Below are 11,669 nucleotides of genomic sequence, written 5' to 3'. Positions count from 1 at the left end.
CTATGTGTCTGTTTTTATGCCAGTACCATGCTGTCTTGGTGATCACAGCTTTGTAGTAAAGCTTGAAATCAGGTAACGTGATGCCCCCAGTTTTATTTTGTTTTTCAACATTTCCTTAGTGATTCAGGGTCTCTTCTGGTTCCATACAAATTTTTGGATTATTTGCTCCAGCTCTTTGAAGAATACCGGTGGAATTTTGATTGGAATGGCATTAAAAGTATAGATTGCTCTAGGCATTATAGACATTTTAACAATGTTTATTCTTCCGATCCAAGAGCATGGAATGGTCTTCCATCTTTTTGTGTCTTCTTCAATTTCTTTCATGAGTGTTCTGTAGTTCCTCGAGTACAGATCCTTTACCTCTTTGGTTAGGTTGATTCCCAGGTATCTTATGGTTCTTGGTGCTATAGTAAATGGAATTGATTCTCTAATTTCCCTTTCTGTATTTTCACTGTTAGTGTATAAGAAAGCCACTGATTTCTGTACATTGACTTTGTATCCTGCCATGTTACTGAATTGCTGTATGAGTTCTAGTAGTTTGGGGGTGGAGTCTTTTGGGTTTTCCATATAAAGCATCATGTCATCTGCGAAGACAGAGAGTTTGACTTCTTCATTGCCAATTTGGATACCTTTTATTTCTCTTTGTTGTATGATTGCTGTTGCTAGGACTTCTAATACTATGTTGAACAAGAGTGGTGAGAGTGGGCATCCTTGTCGTGTTCCTGATCTCAATGGGAAGGCTGCTAGCTTTTTCCCATTGAGCATGATTGCTGTGGGTCTTTCATAGATAGATTTGATGAAGTTCAGGAATGTTCCCTCTATCCCTATACTTTGAAGCGTTTTAATCAGGAACGGATGCTGGATTTTGTCAAATGCTTTTTCTGCATAAATTGAGAGGACCATGTGGTTCTTCTCTCTTCTCTTATTAATTTGTTCTATCACATTGATTGATTTGCAAATGTTGAACCATCCTTGTAGCCCAGGAATGAATCCCACCTGGTCATGGTGGATAATCTTTTTAATGTGCTGTTGGATCCTGTTTGCTAGGATCTTGTTGAGAATCTTAGCATCCATATTCATCAGTGATATTGGTCTGAAATTCTCCTTTTTGGTAGGGTCTTTGCCTGGTTTGGGGATCAGGGTAATGCTGGCTTCATAGAAAGAGTCTGGAAGTTTCCCTTCTGCTTCAATTTTTTGAAACAGCTTTAGGAGAATAGGTGTTATTTCTTCTTTGAAAGTTTGGTAGAATTCCCCAGGGAATCCATCAGGTCCTGGGCTCTTGTTTTTTGGGAGGTTTTTGATCACTGCTTCAATCTCATTACTAGATATCAGTCTATTTAGGTTGTCGATTTCTTCCTGGTTCAATTTTGGGAGTTTATAGTTTTCCAGGAATGCATCCATTTCATCTAGGTTGCTTAGCTTATTGGCATATAACTGTTGATAATAACTTCTGATGATTGGTTCTACTTCCTTGGTGTTAGTTGTGATCTCTCCCTTTTCATTCATAATTTTATGAATTTGGGCTTTCTCTCTTTTCTTTTGGATTAGTGTGGTCAATGGTTCATTGATCTTATTGAGTCTTTCAAAAAACCAGCTTCTAGTTTCATTGATATATTCTTTTTTTTTTTAATTTTTTTAATAATTTTATTTTTTATAAACATATATATATATATATTTTTCCCCCAGGGGTACAGGTCTGTGAATCATTGATATATTCTACTGTATCTCTAGTTTCTACCTCATTGATCTCAGCTCTGATCCTTAGTTATATTTCGACCCCACACATTGGAGCAGAGAATGGAAAGTACATGATGAGTATAGTGCAGAACAGAGTAGATGAGAGCCATGGGGTGTTTGGGGTGTTCTTCTGACACATGGTGTCTTCCTTCACACCTTCTGTACAACTCTGAGGATGCAAGTTTCCTCATGTCAGGCCTTCCCTTCTGGGGAAGGGTGGGGTGCAATGCTCAAGCCTCTGTTATCCCCTTGCAGACAAGGCCATTTGTACTGGATCAGTGCTGGCTGCATATCAGCCCCCAGCAATAACTAGCCTATCACTGTTGGGATAGATCCATCCAGCTGGGGCAGGTGGTGAGGTGACAAGGCAGGTGGATGCTCAGATTAGACTTAGTTATGAAATCATCATAACTGAGTATGCATTTTGGACAAGGATGAAACCACATTAGTTTCCACAGATGCCCGATTTTCAGGTAAAATAAGAAAGGCTTGGTGTTGGTCACCTGAGTGACTCAGCTGGTAAAGCGACTGCCTTCAGCACAGATCATGATCTTGGAGTCCTGAGATTGAGTCCCACATCGGGTTCCATGCTCAGCAGAGAGTCTGCTTCTTCTGCTGACCTCTCTCCTCTCATGCTCTCTCTCTCATTCTCTCTTTCTCTCTCAAATAAATAAACAACATCTTAAAAAAATGAAAGGCTTTGTGTTTAGGTGAGAGAAGTAACATGTCTAGATTATCAGATGACAGGAATCTCCCTAGTTTGTGTGTTCTGTGTACCTCTCTGCTGGGAAGGATAGGGAGGGAGATCCCACCCAAGAATACCCTTACTACAATCTTGACTAGCTTCTGTCTTCCCTGCTAAGATGAGGTGGAGTAAGAACTGTTCTGGAAGACACCCAGGGAAGCTGCTGTGTGGGTCACCATGAGGTTAGGGCCAGAATTTTAACCAGTTTGCTGGTGCAGCCTAGGTCACGCTATTTCCTGGAGTGACCCTTATCAGGGAAAGGGAAGCACTGAATACTGATATTTTAGAGCACAGACATTTCAGTCTCTCTTCAAGTTTAATTATTTACACTATGTTTTTGTTATCAGTGGCTGCTGGAAACCCAATGCAGTCAGTAAGTCTCAGTTTCTGTATCTGTAAACAGGGATAATAGCATGACCTCATGGAATGGTGCCCAGTGAAGGTACCAAAAGGGGGCAGAAATATTTCAGAATTCCTGGGACTCTCTCTCCTACTTTATCTGGGGATCATCTTCCAGATTTCTATGTCTGTCCTTTGTTGCTATTCAAAATTTCAGTCAGTTATTTCTTAATTTTTTTTTAAAAGATCTTATTTACTTGAGAGAGAGAGCACTAGAATTGGTAGACAGAGCAGCAGACAGAGGGAGAGAGAGAAGCAGACTCCCTGTCGAGCAGGGAACCTGATGTGGGGTTCAATTCCAGGACCCCAGGACCACAACCTGAGCCAAAGGCAGATGTTTATCCAGCTGAGTCTCTAGGAGCCATTAATTATCTATTTGTAGGGCTCCATTGTACCCTGGATTCCATAGGTGTACCACATAATCTAAAGTTTCTTAGGCCTTGTAGACAAAGAACATGGGTCAGACTTATGATAATGAGCGGATATAATTTCCAGACTATGTTCTCAGACCATTCCCATTAGTAATGTCGCCTGGTCACCAAAGACCCACAGGCAAGGACACAGGGAGCCCAGTAATTTCACCTCTACCAACTCAACTCTACCAACCTTTCTGGTTGTCCCCTGAGCTTATAGTGCTTCGAGGGGGACTAGGTTCATAATGTTGATTAGTACACAGACTGTGCCCTTGAGAAGCTCTCTGTAAGGCTAATAGATGTCCAGGGCCTGGAAGGTAGAAAAGGTAATAATAGAACAGGGACTGGGGGACAGAAATTTCCCAGAGGATGAAGTGGTTATATCTGTTCAAGGATGCTGAGGAGGAAAGACTCTAACAGAGGGGATTCTATGGAGCTGGGTTTAAAGGATGAAGAGGATCCTTGTGGAGGGTGTAGGGGGCATTTCTAGGCACAGAGTACTACATCAGTAAAGAGGTGTAGATCTATCCATTCTTGTTTGAAGAGTTTCGAGTATTTAGAGGTGCAAGGAGCCATGCTGACGAGGACAGGTTAGAGATTTAAGGAGTGACTTTAATGAGTTTCTGTAACCTTTGAGATAACTGATAACACTGAGTTGTTTATTGATTTCCCACAGGGTATGAACTCATAGAAGGTCAAACTTGGAGTGTCCAGGATGCTTTGTCAGCACTCATGGCTGGGGAGCACCTGTGGGTGGAGCTCAGGTGGCCGCGCTACTGGCTGTTGCTCCAGCCCCGCCCCCTTTTCAGTATATACATTCCAGCCTCACTGAATCACCGCTGGTGAGAGGGGAAGCTCTGCACCCACAGGCCAGCAAGGACTAACACACACTGCTGAACCGAAGCAGAGAGAATTCACAGAGAAAAAGTGACCATGGACCTGATCCCAAGCTTTTCCATGGAAACCTGGCTTCTCCTGGCTACCAGCCTGGTCCTCCTTTTTCTGTGAGTAACTGTGTGGGCTCATTGCCTCTGGAACCCTGGACCTGGGTTGCTAATCAGCATCCACCCCATTTTCCTTTTCTGCTTTGAGGATCAAAAGAGTTAACAAAGGGGAAGTTGCTTAAGTGTTGGCCACCACAAACATGCTAGGAACACATAAGAGGTTATTATTGACCTCACCAGATTGAAGGAGTGTCTCCCTCACCCCAACTCCAGTTGCTGTAGCCAGGAGGTAGAGTGACATTATTTACATCTAGGGATGAGCTTCTGATTGACTAGCAGCTTGGACCTAGACTAATCAATCATAATTCGGCAGAGGCAGAGTAAAGTCACCAGGTCTGGTGCTCTGGGGTCCTCAAGCCCTTCCCAAGCTGTGGGGATTCTGGATGCTGAGGGAGTGGCTGGAGTCTTTGTCTCATTATCTTCACCTTCTCCTCTCTGTTCACTATAGAAAGCATGTAGAAGGACGGGGTCTGTGTCATTTAGATAGTTCCTGCTCCCCTCCCTCCACTGCCAAGCACGATGTACACAAAGCACCTGTTGCAACCAGACTTACAGGGGGTTTGAACATGCCTCACTTTCCTCTCTTGACTGGGCTCTTCCTTCTTTTCTGCCCTTCTCCTGGCCATAGCCTCCTGCCCCCATAATTTACGTAATATATAATATATACATACTATACCCCTAAATGAGCATCTTTAGAGTTGAGAAGACATGGCAGATTTCTTAACATTTTATTCATCTCACCTTTTCTTTCCAGTCTCTGGGAGGGTTTGCATCAGTATGGAGATTTCTTTACTCATGATATGAAATCTGCCAGTGGACACAATGACCGAATCCTGAAAGCCAATTTGGATTTTGAATTGTTTTTGCCTTTATGTTATAGTACAGTAGGAAGAGTCAAACCATCTATCAGAGGACTTCCTTTCAGTGGTGGGTTTTCCAGCATCATGGAACAGGTTGGGAAAGGACATAGTTTCACAGTGGGGGTAGAGACAGACCGTTGATGTCACATTTGACCTCTGTCTCAATTTCACATTCTTTAAGTGTAGGAAATCATGAGGATATGAACATATAATATGGAAACCTCATTTTCATTTCCTGAGAGAAAGGTTAGTAATGCCAGGTATTGTGGCAACACATATTCTGTGTGATAACATTTGAGGGGTGGTGGACAGAGAGAGAGAGAAGACTAGAAGATATATTTGAGCAAATCATAGCTGAGAATTTCCCTGTTCTGGGGAATGAAACAAGCATTCGTGTCCTAGAGGAAGAGAGGAATCCCAAGATCAAGGAGGAAGAGATTCATTTCATACAGAGGGAGGAACATCAGAATAATGTGAGACTTGTCCACAGAGACCTGGAAAACCAGAAAGGGCTGACAAGACACATTCAGCATACTAAATGAGAAGAACATGGAGCCAAGAATACTTTATCTGGCAAGGCTGTTATTTAGAATGATGGAAAGCTAAAGAGTTTCCAAGAACAGCAGAAACTGAAAGAATATGTGGCCACTGAGCCAGCCCTGCAAGAAATATTCAGGGGGTTCTATAAAAGGAGAAAGACCCCAAGAGTGATATAAAAGAGAAATTTATGGAGACAATCTATAGAAATAAGGACTTCACAGGCAACATGATGACAATAAAATCATGTCTTTCAATAATCACTCAACGTGAATGGCCTAATGCTCCCATAAAATGGCACAGGGTTGCAGATTGGATAATAAGACAGGACCCATCCATATGCTGTCTATGAAAGACTCTAAAAAAGTCTCTACAAAAGAAAGACTCTACAAAAGATTCTAAAGAAACTATAGATACTTCCAGACTGAAGGTGAAGTGATGAAGAACCATCTTTCATTCCAACAGACCTCAAAAGAAAACTGGGGTAGCTATTCTCATATCAGACAAATTAGATTTTAAGCTAAAGACTGTGGTTAGAGATACAGAAGGACACTATATCATTATTTTTTTAAAAAAGATTTTATTTATTTATTTGTCAGAGAGAGAGAGAGTGAGCACAGGCAGACAGAGTGGTAGAGGGAGAAGCAGGCTCCCTGCGAAACAAGGAGCCCGATGCGGGACTCGATCCCAGGATGCTGGGATCATGACCTGAGCCGAAGGCAGCCGCTTAACCAACTGAGCCACCCAGGCATCCCAGGACACTATATCATTCTTAAAGGGTCTATACAACCAGGAGATCTAACAACTGTAAATATCTGTGCCCACAACATGGGAGCAGCCAACTACATAAGCCAATTGTTAACCAAAGTAAAGAGACATATTGACAACAATACGTTAATAGTAGGAGATCTCAATACTCCATCTCAGCAAGAGACAGATAATCTAAGCAGAAAATCAACAAAGAAACAAGAGCTTTGAATGACACACTGGACCAGATGGACCTCACAGATATATACAGAACATTCCACTCTGAAACAACAGAATACTCACTCTTCTTGAGCGCATTGAACTTTCTCCAGAATAGACCATATACTGGGTCACAAATCAGGTCTCAACTGATTACCAAAAGACTGAGATTTTCCCCTGCATATTCTCAGACCACAGTACTTTCAAACTGGAACTCCATCACAAGAAAAAGTTTGGAGGAAATTAAAACACTGGGAAGCTAAAGACCATCCTGCTCAAGAATGTTTGGGTCAACCAGGAAATCAAAGAAGAACTTAAACAATTCATGAAAACCAATGGTAATGAAAACACTCCAGGCCAAAACCTATGGGATACAGCAAAGGCAGTCCTAAGGGGGGAATACATAGCTACTCAATCCTCACTCAAAAAACCCCAGAAAAATCCCAAATACAAAAACTATCTTTACATATTAAATAACTGGTGAATCAACAACAAATTCAGCCTGACCCATGCTCAAGGAGGGAAATAGTTAAGATTAGCACAGAGATCAATGAGTTAGAAACCAGACCTACAAAAGATTAATTGATATAGTTTAATTTCATTCTATTTAATAATAGGTTTTCTGCTGAGATAAGACTATTCCCAGCATGTTCTTTCTGAACAACACAACAGGGTTGTTGGTTCAGCTTTTGTGACTATAAAGGTACATATATAACCTCAGCCTTCTAGAGTAATGTTGTCATTTTGAATTTGGTGTACCCACACGTACTTCTATGGCCTAGATTGTATATTTTTTAGATACATGGACCCAGCAGATTATTTTAACCTCCCTGCACAGGTGACTAGTGAGACTGTGAGCCAGTACTGACGTGAGAAGCATCCAGGTAGGCCTCTGGGATGGAGTAGGAGAATATTCCTCCTTCAGAGCAGAACTCTGAGAGATACTCCTTGATCCTGTCCTACAGAAGATTGTCATGGGACCACAGGATTAGCATCTCATCTGCTAGAGGCAAGAGACAGGACCATTATATATACGTCACACTGTGTGAAGTCTGTCTGGCAGTGGGTCTGTCCCTGGATACTGTCACCACCAGGCAAACAACCATGTAGACTTAGAAGACACTGGTATGCCAGGTGTTATTGCCTATAGACAATACCTTCCACATGCCAGTGTAATGTAAAGGCAAGAAAAATGAGTGGCTTTATTTTAACTCCCTTGTTTGTACCAAAAGCAACATGACTCTACCAAGAAGAGGGAGACTAGAAACCATCAGAAAAATTTACCCAGCCCACCCTCTGCTCCTTCGTATGGAGCCATGTGAGTTTAGACACTAGGCCAGATCATTCCTTGGGTCACATCACTCACTTGCTTGGCCTCACTTGGGAGTTCATGGAGCATGTCAAATGTTCAGAAATAGGAATTGATAATTTGTGGTGTTGAGGCAAAGAAGGAATGGAGGTGGGATGAGGCCACTCCGGCTTCTGGCAGTTGGTGTTCCTGCGTCCAACTGTTCTGGAGGAAGGATCCAAACACCCAACTGTTCCTGGCTGAGGGGCCTCTGCTGGTTCCTCAAACCCAGTTCCTCTCATGCAATTTTGGGGAATTATTTGATTATATAAGATTTGCTGGATTTGTACAGAGTATCTGGAACCTGTAGTGCCTTTAAGGCTAGCCTCCAGAGAAGAGGAGACAAGGTCTTAATTCTAATCTTGGAATATGTTATTATTACTCATTTTATGTTGCATAACATGATTCTGCTGTCGACTAGAGGTATCTGGACTTTGGAAGGCCCCTTATCAGTCAGCTTAAACACCTACAGGGCTTGTTGAGCTATTTCTTCCAAACATTCTTTTGTAGAACACTTTCCTAATTTGCCTCTATGGGTTTAGCTGTAGGCCTAGCAAGTTATGATTAAAATGGTTTTTGGCAGCTTCTTCCCTCAACCTGTCTTCTTCCTCCACTCTGCCATCTCTCAGCAATACGTAAGTGTAAATCTTGCAAGGATCCAGAATCCTAATTGTGGTATTCCACACATGACCCATGAAAGATGATCATAGACAAGCCTGCTGTAGGGTGTACAGTCCATAATGGGTTTCTGAGACAGCTGATGCACAGAGTCAGTAAATGAAATGCTTTGCAAGTGACCATCTTGAAAAAAAAAAAAAAGAGTGTATCTGTTGATACACTGGTTGAAGGACCAGATGCCATAAGGGGAAGAATGGTTTGGAAACATATTGTTTCCTTGCTGATTCTTTTATATGGTATTATTTAGGGCACCTATGGGTCAGTCCCCTTCTCTGCAGCTCAAGAGAACCAGAGCGCCTGACAACAGAGACTTGGGTGGAGCTGAAAGCATCTCACTTTTCAATGAGCCCAGTGGAGCCTTGGACACATGGTATAGAAATGAGAAAACTGTTGTTCAAGGTGTCTCAATGAAGATAGATTTAGGAAGGACCAGATCTCACACAGTGATAGCTCCTACAAGGAAGGTAAAACACAAAAGTCTCTGAGCAAACTGCAACACACTTTCATGGTAGGTTCTCACAAACCCTCTATTATTGAGTGGATATAATTAAACAAAATCTCATTATCAGAACAGAAAGAAATTTTTCTTCTCCGTAGAGAAAGTTATGGAAGAGTCATTTGCTAAATAGGCATGAGTGAATTTTCTGGAAGAAATCAGCCTTGAAGGAGCACTCAAGTGTGGAAACACTTATGAAGTCTTCACTTTAGGATTGGGACCGTGAAGATTTCAGCTGCTCTTACCCCATCATCATTATGTTTTGTGGGGCTCACAGTGGAAGAGGGAAAGGAGATGATGAGTCAATGTAATTATTGCTGTTGAAATTGATCTTATTTCTTGCCTATATGTTACCTCCCTCCCTTGCCTGCCCAGCTCTATGTTAGTGACTAGCCAGCCTCAGCTTATGCCACCATTCCTGTGACCTGGCTTTCTCTTTCACTTCATAGATATGGGACCTCCACACATGGACTTTTTAAGAAGCTGGGAATTCCTGGGCCAAAACCTCTGCCTTTTGTGGGAACTGCTCTGGCCTACCGTAAGGTGAGTGTTCTTTGAGATCCCTCTTTTGCATCTTATATTTGCTAATCCTAGCTTAACTCCGTAGTGAATACTCTCCTCCTCAGGAGAAGTACTTAGGTTTCAGACTTCCCAGAAGTGGTGTCACAGGCTCCACCCAACACTTGGCCAGGTCTACCCCACGGCTCTATTCTCTGCTGTTTGGAGCCTCAGAGTTTGCCTCAGTGGGCAGCCCAGCTCTCTGGCTGCTTCAACCCAGGACTTACTGTTCTAGCTTGTGAGCATCGGGAAGAAGCTTTTATTTCTGGTAGGTGCAGATTCCCAGGAAGGCACTACCATACTTGGTATGAGTAGAAAAGTATCAAGGGGTCCATACTAGTGGTCCATTAAGCTGTGTATGCTAGAGTCAGACTTTTCTGTTCATTGTATAAGCTCTGGGCCACCTTTTGTTTTGCTGGATAGCTCTAGAACTTCATTTTATCGGGCAGCCCAAAATCACCTTTGGGAATGTGCACACACTTGAACCATCTCAAGAATTGCCAACCCCCCGCAGTTATTTCCAAACTCTAACTCATCCATTGCTAATGGTGACATCTCTGGGGATTTGAGAGGTTGACCCAGAGCTTTCTGCTTTACTTCTCTACCTTCTTTGTGGGTACCTTTTGGGTGAGTTGAGCAGAGAGGAAGTTTTGCTGAGGGGAGATGGTGCTTGTCTATTGACTTCGTATTTTAACATTTGATTGAGGTGTGTGTATGCATGTGCTGTTTTTCACACAAAGGTAGAACCGTGCATACAAAATCACTAGAAAAGAGATGCTTTGATAAAATTGTTAAGAAATTAATGTACTTAGAGGAGATGCAACATGGGGGGTTTAAGGGGATAGGAGAAGAGTAAATGAAACAAGATGGGATTGGGAGGGAGACAAACCATAAGTGACTCTTAATCTCACAAAACAAACTGAGGGTTGATGGGGGGAGGGGGGTGGGAGTGGGGGAGTGGGGTTATGGACATTGGGGAGGGTATGTGCTATGGTGAGTGCTGTGAAATGTGTAAACCTGGCGATTCACAGACCTGTACCCCTGGGGATAAAAATATATTATATGTTTATAAAAAATAAAATTAGAAAAAAAAGAAATTAATGTACTTAATGGGATGTACTAGCAGAAACACAGACTGATATTGGTGGAGCCATTGTGGCTCATGTAGCTCCTATGCCTCATGGGAGGCCCTGCCCCTGAAGGTTAGGAGCTCATATCAGAGGGTGAGCTGACAGTCTCATGTGCAGGCTGCTCTCTGCTGTGGAGTTCCTTTCCCTCAGACCTGAGGCTTGTTTCTCAGATCCCACTTCTCCCCACTGAGACCCTCGGTGCCCAATATCATCTAATACCTTCCTGGACTTTTTCTCTCTGAAAAAGCAGTAATTCCATTCCACTTTTCTCAGATGAACTCCTTAGTACCAGCACGCTAAGATGCACATTTCTGGGACCCTTTTTTGCATGATTAGAACATCAAAATCACAGCTGAAGCTTAGGACAGGAAGTTTCATTGTTTTTTCTTAAGTGACAAAACTGGAAACTCCTATCAAGTGTTCTAATTTGTTCTCCCCCTTGTGGAGTGGTGGCCTGGACCCCTCTTTCTGTGTGGAGCTGGATGAGTGAAAGGTGAGGCTGCCTTATCATTCATTCACTCATCTCTCACTTTCTCACTCAACAAACATGTTTAGAGTTATGTAAATTTGCTAGATGAAAAGAGGTCACTGGTGTCTTAATTTCCTAAATCCATTGGAATTTCAGTTGGGCTTTTGAGATCAATGAACAGGATGCTGACTGGGGGTTCAGTGTGTGCAGGCCACACCGATGTTCCCTCAGCTCTTGTTTTTCCCATGTGGCTCTAGGTAATAATATAGAGGGTTCTGAGATTTAGAGAGACATGTGCACAAGCCAAACATGCCAGAAATACAGAGGTT

General features: G+C 42.5%; 1 protein-coding gene across 1 annotated transcript in view; it reads left to right on the top strand.

Annotated features, from left to right (window-relative positions):
• Positions 1-3,948: 3,948 nt before the first annotated feature.
• Positions 3,949-11,669, top strand: part of LOC116876456 (cytochrome P450 3A12) — a 46,421-nt gene continuing 38,700 nt past the window's right edge. Inside the window, exons 1-2 of the mRNA XM_032872634.1 lie at positions 3,949-4,298; positions 9,633-9,726. Of these exons, the coding sequence (XP_032728525.1) occupies positions 4,228-4,298; positions 9,633-9,726 (165 nt within the window). The 5' untranslated portion in view covers positions 3,949-4,227. The remainder of the gene's footprint in view (positions 4,299-9,632; positions 9,727-11,669) is intronic.

Source organism: Lontra canadensis, unplaced genomic scaffold (genome assembly GCF_010015895.1).
Source record: "Lontra canadensis isolate GAN:19392208 unplaced genomic scaffold, GSC_riverotter_1.0 scaffold45, whole genome shotgun sequence".
In the NCBI taxonomy this organism is placed as follows: domain Eukaryota; kingdom Metazoa; phylum Chordata; class Mammalia; order Carnivora; family Mustelidae; genus Lontra; species Lontra canadensis.
This window is presented reverse-complemented; position numbering and strand designations above follow the sequence as displayed.